General features: G+C 42.5%; 1 protein-coding gene across 4 annotated transcripts; it reads right to left on the bottom strand.

The window, feature by feature from the left end:
- Positions 1-284: 284 nt before the first annotated feature.
- ZFP64 (ZFP64 zinc finger protein) lies at positions 285-14778 on the bottom strand. Of its 4 annotated transcripts, XM_048819974.2 has the most exons (7): positions 14135-14216; positions 13366-13605; positions 12411-12647; positions 10851-11012; positions 9584-9646; positions 8638-8889; positions 285-3302 (listed from the first exon to the last, which is right to left on the bottom strand). In XM_048819974.2, exons 2-7 carry the CDS (start codon positions 13391-13393, stop codon positions 2002-2004), a joined length of 2043 nt encoding a protein of 680 aa, XP_048675931.1. In that variant the 5' UTR covers positions 13394-13605; positions 14135-14216; the 3' UTR covers positions 285-2001. The 4 variants fall into 4 exon arrangements, with proteins under 4 accessions (XP_048675931.1, XP_048675929.1, XP_048675930.1 ...); XM_048819972.2 differs by lacking the exons at positions 13366-13605; positions 14135-14216 and adding an exon at positions 14615-14778; XM_048819973.2 differs by lacking the exon at positions 14135-14216 and having other exon boundaries at positions 13366-13869.
- Between the last annotated feature and the right edge of the window lie 1098 nt (positions 14779-15876).

Below are 15876 nucleotides of genomic sequence, written 5' to 3'. Positions count from 1 at the left end.
TTGCATGGTGATGTTAAGCACACAAATAACCACCTCTATCTTGTTCTGTACTAATATTAATGTAGTTATATTTTTTTAAATTAACTAGCTTTTTGATTCCCAAAACAGAATCTATAATTAGGTTTTGTACTGCAACAGGTTGAGGACATTTTCTTTTTCCTCTCTTTATGCTGCATTCTTACATATAAAGAACAGAGATGGAAATGCAAAATACATTTGTTTTCAATCACACAACTGAAAACAAATAATTCAAAACCAAAACAAATGACATAAAATTACAGCACTGTATTTGGAAAAATATATTGTATTTTTTTTTTAAGGACCCTTCTGATACAGAGCATCGTGCTGTATACATGATTTGCATAAAAAGTCTGTTATGACACAAAATATCACCAACACACAGACAACAGCCTATTATTTTAACAGAAATACTTTGGGGCCTGATTCTGCATGAGCGTCTCAACCACAGTGCTAAGTGCCCCCAATTCCTACTGACTTCAATAGACTTTTCCTGTAATTAGAAATCAGTGACCAGATTTTTTTTTTTTTTAAAAAAACTCAGCCAGAAGGGCTCTGAGCATTTTGGAAAAGTTTGGTGAGAACTGTCACATTAGGAGCTGCCGTGTGCTGAGCACTTTTGAAAATCTGGCTCCAATTCATCCTGATTAGTCTGGTTCTGAATCTAAATGAAAAAAAAAATCAACATTTACAAATTTAGACCCCAATCCTGCAAACACTTCAGTGGGGCTATTCAAGTGAAGTTAAGCAAATCCATAAGCAGTTGAAGGACTAGGGCCCTTAATTCTTAATGTTGTTTAATATACTGTTAATTTTTTATCATCTAAATAGTAGCACCTAGATAATACGAAATTCTATTAGAATTATGTCCAGTAGTTTGAATTGTCTAACAAGTAATAAAAAAATGAACAGAAGTTTGTTTTGGGGAAATTATTGGTACCATGTACAAAGTCCAAAAAGTAGAACCACTGCTGTACTATGTTAGCAACAGACAGATTAACCACAGAGGGTGCTCCCATCACAGCCCCAATCCAGCAAAGAACCTAAGCACGTGTTCAATTTTAAGCATGAGAGTAGTTCCACTTAAAACAATGGGGCTACTCATATGTTTAAATACTTTGCCTGATCAGGGCTTATATGCAGTAGAGCACAGCTACAGGGTAGGTCCTATAGTAACCTGCAAGAGGAGGTTTGGGACAGGCTGGCTAGGTGTTAATGGGTCTCTGAACAACTGTTTTGGTTCGTTGTACAAAGCCACCTTGCTCAGGGCTTGTCTCCACTTACCAGTGGATCCACGCTGTGGCAATCGATACATCAGGGGTCAATTTAGCGGGTCTCATGAAGACCCGCTAAATTGACCGCAGATTGCTCTCCTGTCGACTCCAGTACTGCACCAGATGGGAAAGAGTAGGGGAAGTCTACAGGAGAGCGTCTCCTGTTGACATAGCGTAGTTTGGACCCCCACCCTGTGAAAGCAGATCTAAGCTACGTGTCGACTTGAGTTACGCTACTAACGTAACTCAAATTGCATAGCTTAGATCGACTTTCCCCTGTAATATAGACCTGCCCTCAAATTTTTCCACAGGGGATGGTATCTTAAAGCGAGATGTTCTTTGCATCTGATTAAAAAAAAGCTATTTTGTTTAAATAAGACATTTGCTGCGCAAAGTAAATCCTGCTCTGGGAAGTTTTTTTAAAAGTGAAATTTTAAACAGTTGCTTTGATATTCAGGTTCACATTTTTCAAAGACTGAAGCCTCTAGTTTCCAATACATGTAATTGTGCACACCCTCATGTGCAAGCCACTGTATGAGTATGTGAGAATGCAACATACGACTACATGTGCAAAGTGGTGCAAATGGAACTTTAGAGGCCAATCTTAGGACTCCTGAAAAACTGGCCCTCACTAAGTGTCATGAAAATCCCACTGACTCCAAGGCTTCACAAGGCAATCCAGGGTGGAATTTGCGCTAGTTTTTTAAAACTAATCTGGTATGGAGTCTGCAGGACACAGCGAAGCTGTATGGGCTTCACTTTGAATGATGGAGTAGGTCTGCTTAGGTGCTTGTGTGTGAGAGGATGAGGAAAAGATGGGAGGAGGGGGAGCTGAAGTGGACACAGAGATACTCTGACCTTCATCACTAACCACAGCCACTTCCGTTGCCCCTTCCTGAATCAAAGCATTGAGCCCTTCCAAGTCAGAGCAGCTGATTCCAGAATCATTGATGAAAGTCTGGCTTGCTGAAGCCCTGTGACTACTGACTGAAGCAGCAGAAATCAAAGTCTGGTGGAGAGCATTGCTGTCACTTTGGTCCTGGGCAGTGAGAAGAACGGCCGGCTGCCCCACTGACACAGCTTCGCTTTGAGAAATAGGGGGATGAGGCGGTGCCAGTAGACTGACTTGGCGCAGTATTTGCAACTGGCTACTCGCAGATAGGTCCTCCTGATTCTGGCCAACTAATGTGGGAGGCATAACATTCACTGAAGCAGCCTGAACTGTTCCATTAGCTTGAGGCACTTGATGGCCAGCAATGATCTTGACCCTTCCTTCATTGTAAGGAGAAACCTGAGTGGCTTGAATGGGGACTTGAAGGTGACTTACAGTGATTGGGGCACTGGTCTGCCTACTGGGGTCCATGTGCAACTGCAATACAGCCAGTTCAGTACTTTTGGTCCCATTATACTCTCTGTGCTGTTTCTTATGGCTCCTAAGAGAATCTTCTCGGACAAAGGAAGCCTCACACAGGCCACATTTAAATGCTTTCTTAGCATCCAATTTGGCTACTTGCCTGGAGCTGCCCTGCTTTAACTTATCTCCCTCTTTCTTCTCAGTAGTTTGCTTTTTGATCTTGACTTTGTCTCCATGGGCTTTCTTCACGTGCGTGGTCAGATTGCTCCGCTGCTTGGTATCAAAGCTACAAAAGTCACATTTGAAAGGGCGATCCTCGCAGTGAATTCTCTCGTGCACCTTGAGAGCTGCCTTGTTAGAGCAAGAGTAGTTGCATTTTGAGCACTTCACTGGCTGCTCAGGCTGATGGGCTCTTAAGTGATGCCGAAGGGTTGTTTTGTTTCCGCACTGGAACTCGCACTCTGGACACTTGAGTGTGTTCTCCATGCTGTGCTTGATACGGATGTGCGATTTCAGGTTCCCTTTCATGGCACAGCGGACATCACAGAACTCACATTTGTATGGCTTCTCTCCAGAGTGCACACGCATGTGCCTCTTCAAGTCCGAGTTGATTTTAAATTTAGCACTACACATCCGACACTGAAACGGAGCATCTCCTGTCAACAAAACACGCATTTAAATTAGAGGAGTCAAGCCATGAATCTACAGTACTTCCGGGATAGACTGAAAGTTGCAATTAACTGTATAAACTTAAACTGGTACGTAAACTCAATTTGTTCCAGTTAAAATTTCCCATCATACTTCCACAATGCACTAAATTCTTTAATGAGCTGAAATTCAAACGTTGCATTCTCTTGTTTCATCTGTAGCTGATCAGAGACATTTTTGTGTGGGAAACATAGTAGCCACTCCTGGCGCAGAGTGCTTGTGGGTAGAGAGAATATGTGGGCATGCTTGCAGGCCCTGCAGTTTCTTGGTATTTGTATTCCAGATGTTCTCCATTTCTAGTTCATTTTAGTGGTATAAATGGTGGAACACTGTTCCAAAACAAGCTACTGAAGATTCTCAATCCTCCTTCATTAATAAGATTGAACGTCTCAACTAATGCTTTTAACCAATTGAGATAAACATTAAAAAACAAAAAAGTTGTCTCTTTGCTAGATTTTGATGCATTATAAACCTTTCCTAAACATATACGTTAGCATATACACATAACTGTAGTCATGCTGAGAACTTAAGCATGATGGAGTATTAAATCAGTTCCAAACTATGTGGAATTAAATTACTAGCTAATCATCTTTTTAAAATATTTTGATCATAAAATATTTACCACTGAAGACCCAAATTAAAAATCATCCTCCAAAATAATGTACACATGTCTATTCCTATTCTTCTATGCCACATTTGCCCTAGGATATTTGGCTCAAATTTCTTACATTTGTAGAATCTGCACCTTTATTTTTCAAATAAGCCCCCTGGCGGGCCGGACCGGTTTGTTTACCTTCCGTGTCTGCAGGTTCGGCTGCTCGCAGCCCCCATTGGCCGCGGTTCACCACTCCAGGCCAATGGAAATGACACGGGCCGAGGGATGTGCTGGCCGCTGCTTCCCGCAGCCCCCATTGGCCTGGAGCAGCGAACTGTGGCCAGTGAGAACTGCCAAAGCCACGTGCCAAAGGTTGCCGATCCCTGAGCTAGATTTTCAGTTTTTGAAGCAAATGTTGAAAAAGCAAAGAGGGAAGGTGATAGGGAAGGACAACACTTATTATCATGTACTTGGATGCACAGAAAATACAGTGGTTACTCCAGATTTATAGGATTTTCCTACAGTTTGTATGGGGAAAATTTAATTGTAGTGGGGCACAATAATTGGAAAAGAAAAATTAAAAAGAGTGAAACATGCAAAAGATAAATAATGATGTGTGGGTTCATATGAGTTTACTTATATAGAAATGTAACATTAGGGAACTATTTAGTGAATAGTTTTGTCTTGCAATTTGTAATGCAATTCAACTGTTGGAAATGGAGGATTCTGCATGATGTTACCAACCAACTTTCCACAAACTACAGTTAAAAGATTTTTTTAAAATTAGTATGCACGTAGAGATGTGTGCCTGCACAGTACATGTACATGCACAATTTTTTATGGGCACACACATGAAGACTAGAAACAGCTGCAGCTGAAAATCTGTGTCAAAGGATTCAAATGCTAAATCTTGCAAACGTTTTTGTATTTACTCAACTTTAACCTCAGGAATAATCCATTTCCTTCAAGGGAACTACTCACATGGGTAAAGTTAGTTACATGTATAAGCATTTGCATCTTCAGGGCCTAAACCTCTGTTCTTTGCATTTTCTTGCATTTGTAGGGTTGTCACAATATGTGCAGCCAAAATAACCACATATATTTAACTCATAATCAGTGGATCAAATCCAGGGCATGGACTTACAAGACAATGACTCCGTTCCGAATATGATTTAAAAAACAAAAGAAGAAGCAGACTGTAGTAAATAGCATTTTCAAAACAATACTATTCATTCTTAACAGTTCTTCTCTGATCCACTTGAACAGTAAGACATCATTTTGTTATTACTCTGTCACGCCATGGAAGGAGAAAAGTGAAAGAACTATAGGGTGCTATGTAAGACAAATAAAATGCAGGAATGTACTAAGTTCAGTCAATGCTTTGTTCATTAATAATCAAACTGCATATGGCTAATTTATTTTAATAGTTAATATTTTATAGATCTTTGTGATATTTGTATAATTTTGCATAATTTGTTTATCCAGCTACATGTCATTGATTTAGCTGCTTATTTTTCAAATCAAGTTGTGGCATACTGTGCAAATCTCACATCTGTTTAATAATTGAGATATATAGCGTATTATGTTTGTGATAAAGATTTTTATTAACAAAGATACACTGGTTGCTGGTGTAGCTTATTTATTTTACAGTCACAGCTGCATACTCTTCTAGTTGAATTGTAAGATTCCGTTATTGAATTTTTACCTACTTTACTGATGAAGGCATAGTGCATATTTCAATAGCTCAATTTTCATATAATGGACTGACAGTGTTACTTTTGTACTCAAATTCTGCAATACATGTGTTTTTTAAATTGCAGATTGATCTATTATACATATTTACACTACTGGCCTTGCATAATTTGACACTGGCAGAGGTACCAAAGAACTTCAGGGCCTTGATCCTGAAAACTAATACTCATGTGAATTGTTCCACTGAAATTAAGAGAATGAAAGAATTAATCAAATTAGCAAGGGTTTATAAAATCTGACTCCAAATTATACACAGTAGAACCTCAGAGTTACGAACTGACCAGTCAACCACACACTTCATTTGGAACCAGGAGTATGCAATCAGGCAGCAGCAGAGAATAAATAAATAAATAAAAATAAAGCCAATACAGTACAGTAGTGTTAAACGTAAACTACTAAAAAAAATAAAGGGAAAGCAGCATTTTTCTTCTGTATAGTAAAGTTTCAAAACTGTGTTAAGTCAATGTTCAGTTGTAAACTTTTGAAAGAACAACCATAAGGTTTTGTTCAGTTATAAACATTTCAGAGTTATGAATAACCTCCATTCCTAAAATTTTCGTAACTGAGGTTCTACTGTAGGTCACAAAGACATTTACCTCTATGAATTTCTAACAGATTTCCTGCAGTACAAAGAATGGTTGAGCAGTACCATTAGGACCTGCATCCTGAATACCTGTCTGAATTTTTCTTTTAACCCAATCCAGTCCATTTAATTTCTTAGTGAACAATAATAGGGATGTAATCATTTTTTAAAGCTTTGTATTTATATGCCACAAATTACACCTACAAGTTCTTCATATCTAAAAAGATTTACTTGGGAAAGATAGAGCAAGAAACTAAACTCTAAAGACTTGACATCGCATACTGAGCAGTGAAGGGAAGTAGTAATGGGGTCAGAAAAGACCTCAAATCTGTGGAAACAGGAACACAGCTCACACTTACACACATTCCCTCTTGCCTCCTAGCCACCATGGACAAGAATAGGCATTCCAGAGATAGATAGGAGGGAGGGACGAAATCTGATCCCCACTACAGAATGAGGTGTTCCCAGAGGTAATCCATACAAGACTTACTTGAAGAACTCCCCTCTTTGTTTGCAATTCATCTTAGTTTCAAGCCTGGAAGGGCAAAGGCAAATGCAGCATGGTTTCAAAGGGAGTTGTGCTACTAATGAAGTGAAGAGTCATGAAACCTAAAGTGAAGGGTAACTTTTCTATGTGGATAAACTGGGAACTATGCTGACTTCTCAGCAGACCCTAGAGAATCTGCTCCTGGCACATGCCTCTTTCCCTCATCCACCCTGGAACAGCAGGGAAGAGACCACTTTAATTCCACAAGTTCTAGTATAACAAGTCAAATTATTTATTTGGAAGAGGGGAGCATGTGGCCCTGAAAGGGTAACTTGACACAAAGGCTGTGATTTTAAACTGGCAAAGCAAGCCTGTGTTCTCATGCCCATGTCACCCTATTTATCTGCTAAAAATCACAAAGGGCTTATTCACTCCTTGTTCTTCACTGGCTGAACCCTTCCGAATCAGGGCCACTTGGCCTCCCAGTGGCAGAAAATATGTAAGTGCCAACTCATCAGTCTTCACAGCTCACTTCATCGGATGCATCCGATCCGATGAAGTGAGCTGTAGCTCATGAAAGCTTATGCTCAAATAAATTGGTTAGTCTCTAAGATGCCACAAGTACTCCTTTTCTTTATGCGAATACAGACTAACACGGCTGTTACTCTGAAACCAGTCTTCACAGGTGGCAGTGAAAAATCTACCATACTCTGGTGGAAAAGCGGAGAAGAATAAAACAAAACTACTGTTTTCCTTCTTCCATGGATTAATCCTTCAAGAGGCACAACTGCTACAGCTTACATATATGTACCTGCGCACACTTGCATTAGAGGAGGTAAATCTACATCAGGTGTTCTCTGGACTCTATCTATCATTACTATCTGACTCCCCCATGTACAATTGCTACTGCCCATCACATCCTGTTATGTAGCAGCAGAAACAGGTGAACCTTGTAAAACAACTCCCTAGTTGTCCTGCCTGTGGCATCACAGCAGATTTGTGAAGCATAAAAGACTCCTCTGCTCAGGACAGATTGGTCTGACCCGCCGCTCCTCCACATTTCACATGTGATTTATTTCTTTTATCTGCTGGAAATAAATTCCACACTGCCTACATCTGAACTAATGTACAGTGTAATACCTCAATTCAAAATCAGAACCTAGAGCAGGTTCAAAGCTAATATAGTAAACCCTGAATAGTAATCGCTTTGCAGCTAACATTCACAGAATTTATCAAACCTGTAAAAAGCATGGAAACCAATCTAATACGACAGAATAAGTGAAAAGCATCATATGTCAGAGATAACTGTACTGTCACAAAAAAGATCAGTTATCTTTACAGCAAATTGCATACAAACTACAAGAGAAAATCTGATTAAAAGAGAATTTAGGAAAATAATTTAACTATAAGAACTTATGGTTTAGTGTTTGCAAAAGGTGTGTGGGCTGACAACCCTGGAGACTGAAATCATCCATTCACAGAACAAGTATAGCATGGGCAGCAGCAAGGCCAGTTTCCTCTTATTGTCTTGCTAACATGCCTCAGCCTTGATCTGGAGGGGACCCACCAGCAGTGGTCTCTGGAGGTTTAGCTGAATTTGGTCATTTGCAGATGTAAACTAGATGAATTATGGAGAAATTAAAATAGTTCTAGGGTGTCTACATTTGGAGTTTGTACTGGTTTAACTAATTCAATATCTCAATCAATTTAGTTAAACTGTTGCAACTGTTCTATAACTGACTCCAGATTGGGAGTCAGACACCTCTGCACTTCTGAAAATCCCACTGGGCACCTATCTACATTTTTAGCATTAAAATACCTCAAATATGGCCCAACACGTTTTGAAGTCTTACAGTCTAGACTTACCAGTATGGGATCTGAGATGGACAGTAAGCTGGCTAGAGTTGCGGCTCGCATAAGGACAGATCTGGCATTTAAAAGGACGCTCATTTGAGTGGATGCGCTGGTGCTTGTTGAGACTGCTGTTGTCAGCAGCTGCATAGTCACAGTGTTTACACTTGTAAGGTTTCACCCCAGTATGGGAACGCATGTGCATCTTCAGCTTATCTTTGCGACTGAAGCACTTGCTACACACCTCACATTTATGGGGCTTATCTCCTGAAAACCATCAAAAGAGTGTCAAAATAACAATTTTTGTAATGACACAATCTTGGAACTTAACAAAACAAAAAGAAACTATATAGAATTTTCAAATCGCAATAGCCTGAATTTTCCAAAGGCCTCCTTTAATTAAACTCCAATGTTTATGCCTTCAAACACCTCCAGATTAACCATTCCTCCTAATCTGCACAGAAAAGATGGTAAGGAATGCAAACACTGCAACTACAATTCAGAAGACCCGTTGAAAAAATTGTCCCCTTACACTAGCTTTTGAAAGTTCATTTGAAAATGATTTGTATATTTTTTTAGAATTAGTGTGTCAAACTAGATTTTCTTTAACTTCTTGTCCTAATCTATAGTACAATGTGGTGATGCACTGAAAAACAGCTTCCCATTCATGCCACAGAGGTTCTCGTGTGTCAGTGATGAGTGAAGCATACATCATTTTTAATGTTCTGAACTCTGAAGGCCAGATGACTAAGTTACAAACTGGCCTACACTAAAGTAGTTTGTACCATAATGAGAGAGTTGGCATGCAAAAGGACAGTCCTTGCATTCCAAGAAGCTAGGGGAGGGATTGTGCCTCTTGAACATGTAGGTTGTACCACTTAAAACTAGATGCTTATTTTGCTGGAAAATCTACTGACAATAACAAGAAGGAAAAATAGAAGGTGATGGCTTTAGATTTTACCTGTGTGTGTTCTTAAATGACGTTCCACATCTTTCATACCATAGGATGTCTTGAATTGGCAACCTGAAAATAAATTAGATACCACAAACAAAAAATTAGATTTTTAAATTTAAGAGAAACTAACAAGACAACGGGACAGGGGACATGTACTTTGACAGATTCAGGATGTTGCCTTTCTCGGCATGTATCTGTAACATTTCTTTGTCAAATATATCAAGGCTCTGTGTTTGTATAAAAATAAAGAGACGGCATTCAACATTGCCGGAAAATGAAGTCCACATCTTGTTTGCATATACTTACTTACAATAAGTAAGTAGCTATACTTACCTATAAACTTTAGTCTTCTAGTGCTTCCCTAGAAGATAATTCATTCTCTGCATTAACTCATTCTGGAATTTTTCGTGGTAATCTCTAAAACAAATTGTGTGGAATCTCTGCCTGGGTTTTGAGATGCACTCTACAGTACACAGGGGACACAGGGAGACTAATTAATTTCATATATAGTCTCAGATTAGAGATAGTGGGCGCCTAGCTAACACATTGGGGCCTTCATTCTCAGGAGTTTTGCCTGAGATCAGAATATTGGGTAGGGCCCTGAAAGTTTGTGTGTGTGCAAACTAAGACTGTGCGTGTGAAATAAGATTCTCAGGTAAAGGAAAGACTTGAAACAATACTGTAAACTCTATTTAAATAAACAAGACTACTCATGTGAGGAAAGTTTAACTTCCAAGGCTTGCAGAACTGAATCCTATATGAAAGAATTAAGCATCTGTTTTGCAGGAATTTATACAGTAACTTCACTGATTAATATGATTTAAATATTGACAATATTTAAAATCAGTACATCCTTGCAAACATTTTGGTTCATCAGAGCTGTGGATACAGTGCAAATAACTTTCAGGATTCTTCACATGAGTTGCAAGATTGGGAACACAGTTAGGAAGATACAAATCAGGACATACTTTTACAGCGATGTGTGTCAGCACACCTGGAAGCCAGGTAGAGCCCCAGTGACCCTGGCCAGCACACATCATTAGAGCAAGATCAGAGTCTGAGGGCTGGATTCAACACTCACTGAAGTCAATGGCAAAACTCCCACTGACTTTAATTGTGTAGGATCAGGCCTAAAGGAGCATATCATGCTGTCTTCTAGATTCTGTGCAGATTAATTTCATGAAATTAGGCAAGCCTAGCATATTTATAACTATCTTAAGCCCACCAATTGCAAAAATGAAAGAAAAAAAGGACGACGTAGCCAATACCTAACCTGGATAGCAGCAGTTCAATTTCTTTTGGACAACTGCAGTAGTGGATTTTCTGGAACGCGTTTTTGATGATGGAGAGACAACAGCAGCAGTCTGAGGTTCACGGCTCTCACTGGGCAGATACGTTTGGTAGCCATGCTCAAAAACAAACTCTGGAGCAGAAACTAAAAACATAAAAATGGCCCACTTTCTTAGTATAAACATCTCCAGTTCGTATCAAATTCTATTAAGCACCACCCGTACCTAGTTCTAGTTTTACAATCACATTTGCCTATTCTTTTATAAAATGTTTTTCTCCACCTATTACAAGTGAAAGCCCCAGGTAAACAAAAAAAGAAACTGACGAAGGCCCCTATCCTGCAAGTCCTTTGCACCAGTACAAAATTGCACTGAAACCCGTGGGATTTTACACAAGCACAAGGGTGTGATGGTGTGGATCCAATTACAGGACTCAGGGCTGAGTCAGTTTCTTCTGCTGTTTGTGTGGGGACGGATTACTTATATAAATACAGTTATACATGTTGTTAAATGTTAGCAGGATCGAAGCCCTAAATCAGTATTCAGGGGAAACAGCAAAACTGGCTTTATACAAAATGCTGTCAAAAGTATGAAGTAAACAAACTGAAAATATAGGTTTTTTTTTTTTTAAATATCTAATCTCTTTCAGTTATAGGAATTTTAGGTGTCAACTGTAAACAGAGTAAGAAAAAACATTTTAACGCAGACTAATTAATGGCTTTTAAGTTGATTAAATCTCACCGCTTTCCTAACATCAAATAGATTGGTATTATTGCCTTTGTTTTACAGGTGAGTAAATAAGAGGCAGATAATTTAAGAAATTCATCCAAAATCCAGTGAATCACAGGCAGGGATTAGAACTCAAAAATTCCTGGCAGCCAGCCCTGAATTCAGTCCACTTGACTATCCTATCTTTTCACTAGTTTTAAGGCTTTTGTATACCAGATTCTTTATCCCAAAACGTTTCTGCAAATCTCTCTGAAAATTAATGTGTCTGTTCAAATTAATTCAAACTAAATGAGGCCCTGAGCCTGAAAACATGCATGCATGTAACTTTATGCAAGTAAAGGTCTGCATATGCTTCAGCCTAACTTAAACCTCTGCAGAGGTAGGAATACTGAGTAAATACTTCTAGCTAACTAATTGTGAGAGCAGTTGTTCCAGTGCAGTGTTCTCTTATAAGAAGGACCTGGACTGAAGACCAAAAAAACTCTAAGCCTGTGTTTGTTAACAAGGGCACCACTAAAAATGTCCTGTAATTTAAGTATTTTTCATGAATACTGCCACTGATTACAGTTTCCCTTTCATTAAGTGTTGGCTGCATGTTGTATCAGTCTATAAACAGATTCACAGTTTTAATTGTCAAATTAAGTGCATAGTGTTATACCAAAGCTAACAAAGTAGTCAGACTGCTTCTCCTTCCCTCACCAAATCATATGTGAATACTTGTGTGCAAATTGGTGTTTTAACGTAATGTGCTGGGGTACATGGATTTACATTTCTATTTTCTATAGGATGTGTGCTTTCAAATTCCTATGCAATACCTGTGATGGTCTGAGTCTCTGAAGTGATTGTTCTGGTTGTGGTTTGAGTCTGTGTTGATGGCACAGTTTCTTCTGAAACAAACTGGACTGTACTAGTAGTTCCATTTGCACTGATCAGCTGGCAGCCGCTCTGCTTGTGAGCAACGAAGGCATCGAGGTTATTGAACTGCTGCTTGCAAATGCCACAAATGTGGATATCTGGGGTGAGCTCCACTAGGACAGTGGTGCCTCCTGGAACTACAAAAATGGAAGGAGATCAAATAATTTACACTGATGAAATCAAAACATAAAACATTCCTACACAAAAGCAAAGAGAGACTCCAATAAGATTATCAAATGGATCAACACCTCAATTAGAATATCATGCATTCCAGTTTCTCATTGAATAACTGCAACATTTCCCTTTCACCTACTATTGGGAGAGCTATAATAGGAACTGTGAAACCAAGATGCTGAACTCTGTAAATACTAACAGGTTTCAGAGTAACAGCCGTGTTAGTCTGTCTTCGCAAAAAGAAAAGGAGTACTTGTGGCACCTTAGAGACTAACCAATTTATTTGAGCATAAGCTTGTAGCTCACGAAAGCTTATGCTCAAATAAATTGGTTAGTCTCTAAGGTGCCACAAGTACTCCTTTTCTTTCTATAAATACTGTCTTTTATGTGAAGAGGCATAGCATTCAGCAGATGACAGCACATGGGTATTACAACCAATGAAAAACTAAACATATTTAGTGGTATATGAAGCTTCTGGGCACTGACTTCAGTAGGAGCAGAGTATGCTGAGCAGCCTGAAGTGCAAAGCCATTCGATCATAGTTAACCTAAAAAAAAAAGTTACTCTAAGATTCCTGGGAAACTTGATTCGTGAAACTTGCATGCCTGCAATGCTGAACCTTAGGTTGCTGATAATGTTACATTCTGTTTCCATGTTACTCACTAGGCTATAGGGGCTTACATGACAGTTGCGCTCTGGGAACTTGCATCTTTGCATGCTGCGCAGTGACACTCTCACAGCCAGGAGGCTTGCACTACTGCAAAATGCCTTTGTGAACTGGACCAACGGACCTACACCATTGCTCCTTGCATTAAGCTCGGGGGCTTGCCCTATGCACCTGGGGAGCTTTCCCAGAAAATGTAGCCCCTTGCCCAGTGCTCCAATTGTGGGTGGATGGGTCCTTAATGAACATGGATAGTCCTGGAAGCAGAATGGAGTGAGGTGTCAGGGTAACTCTTGCTTGGCTCCCCTGCAGGCATCCTCTGTGCTGCCCAGCAGAGCCCAAGCAGCAAGACGGCCTTTTCCCCTCTGCCCTTTCCTCCCACCGCCTTCTGCCCCGCCTCCTCCCTTGCCCTTACTGCTTAACATCCAACTTCTTCCCCTGCCTCCCCTATCCCTAACTGCCCCATGTGGCCTATCCCTAAGTCCCCGACCTGTTCCCCTGCCTTCTCCCCCACTCACAGCTCCTCCTTCTTACCGTTACTGTTCCTTAACAGCCCTGTCTGCCCCCACACCTCTGTGCCCTACTCCTGCCGCCCCCAGCCTTCTGCCCGCCCCCAATGCCCCCCAAGCGTCTCACGCCCCCTCCCCAGGGGGGGGCTAGAACGGTTCCCGCCCCTCACCCCCCAGATCCCTCTTTCTCCCTGACCCCCGATCTCCACCCCCCTTGCCCGTCTCCTCCGCGAGCCTGTGGCCGGAGGAGGAGAGCTGGGGACGGGCGGCAGCAGACCAGAGTCGATCTCCGCCGGGCAGCGCCTCTCGCCCGCTGCCGGGAAGAAGGGGCTTCTTCCTGGGCGGGGCGTCGGAGCCCGGGACCCGCTGCGGTCCGCCCTCCCGCGCTGAGCGGCGGCTGATGGCTCTGGCCGCCGCCCGCCTTCTCTCCGAGGACCGGCCCCTCGCTGCGCCCCGGCTCCCCGCCTGGGGCGGCGGCACCTGCTGCTCGCCCAGGCCCCGGCCCGACGGGGGAACTCCGAAGCGGGGCCGCCCGGGGAGCCTCTCTCCGCGGCCGCCCCCAGCCCCCGCTGCGCGGCGGGGCAGCCCGCCCAGCCCGCTGGCTGCTCTCCCCCGCGTTCCTCCCCGAGCCACGTTCCCGGGCTTGGCTCCCGCCCGCTTCTTGCGCTACTCAGGTTTCGGGGCCTGCCCGGGCCCCGGCTCGGCTCGGCTTCCCCAGCGCGGGCCCCGGAGCGCGCATTGCCCGCTCGGCACTTACACGGCACGGGGCCCGGGAAGCCCGGCGCCCTCCCGCCGCCCGGGTTCATGGCGCGCGGCACGGCCTGGCCCGGGAGCTCCACCCCCCGGGCAAGAGGCTCACTGGCGGCGGCGGGGACCCCCGCGCCCCGGGCAGGGACGGACGTGGAGAAGCCCAAGCCGAGCGTGCCCGCGCGCTGTGAGCATGCTCAGTGACAGCCGCGGAGGCCGCTGCCCTCACGGGGCCCGGAACCCACCTGCTAGTTCTGGGGCGGCACGTGGGGACACAGGGGAGCGGGGCGGCTGCTGCCCCTCGCCTCTCTGGGCGGCTCTCGGCAGGTGCCTGTTTAGAGTCTCTCTACGCTGGGCAGGCTGCAGCCGGGTCTCTGTACAGCGCCAGGCAGCCTGCTGCGGATTCTATAGGCACTCGGTGCAGGCTGGTGCTGTGTGTGTGTCTGCAGGCTGGGGCTTGCTGGTTATTATTCATACAGCTCCACGCTGCTTGTTGCCTGTCTCTCCCCAGCTCTGCACAAGAGGGTGCTCGTGTTTACCCATCCCACACACGGCGCACCCGGGACTGCTCCCACAGCTCGGATATTTACAAGCACAGCAAGGCAAATTAAGTGCCTCCAAGTATCAGAGGGGTAGCCCTGTTAGTCTGTGTCTACAAAAACAACGAGGAATCCGGTGGCACTTTAAAGACTGACATTTATTTGGGCATAAGCTTTCATGGGTAACAAACCCACTTCTTCAGATGCATGGAGTCTTTTTACCCTCTAAAGCTTATGCCCAAATAAATGTTAGTCTTTAAGGTGCCACCGGACTCCTCGTTTTTAAGTGCCTCTACTCCGTAGGCTACTGCGTACTAGGTATCAACTGTAAAAAGAGGAATAATCTCTTTGCTGTGCTCTCACTGATTCCTCTGCTAGTTCCGAGGCAGAATAGAAGGGAAAACAGTTTCCCTCAAATGCAGAGGGGAGAAGACCATAGAGGGAGCAGATTGGAAAAGTATTATGTGATTAAAGACTATATCCTAATGCAGTTGCACAAAGGGGGCAAATTAAGGTTGAACAGGCAAATTTAATTCTGATATTTCCTCACTTTTGAGTGCTTGACTTTGCACTCTGAATATTCTTTTCACCTAGTCCTTTGTGTGTAGTTAATTATAAATGCTGGCAGTTTAGTGTATACGCTAAACGGATAGTTTCAAATTACAGTTCATGTTACAACTAGAGTTTTACTCCCCTGGGAAAGTGGCATCTATATGATATCTCTGGTGATTTA

The sequence above is a fragment of the Caretta caretta genome, chromosome 13, assembly GCF_965140235.1.
Source record: "Caretta caretta isolate rCarCar2 chromosome 13, rCarCar1.hap1, whole genome shotgun sequence".
In the NCBI taxonomy this organism is placed as follows: Eukaryota; Metazoa; Chordata; order Testudines; family Cheloniidae; genus Caretta; species Caretta caretta.
Note: the sequence above shows the minus strand (reverse complement) of the source record. Positions and strands in the feature narration are given on the sequence as shown.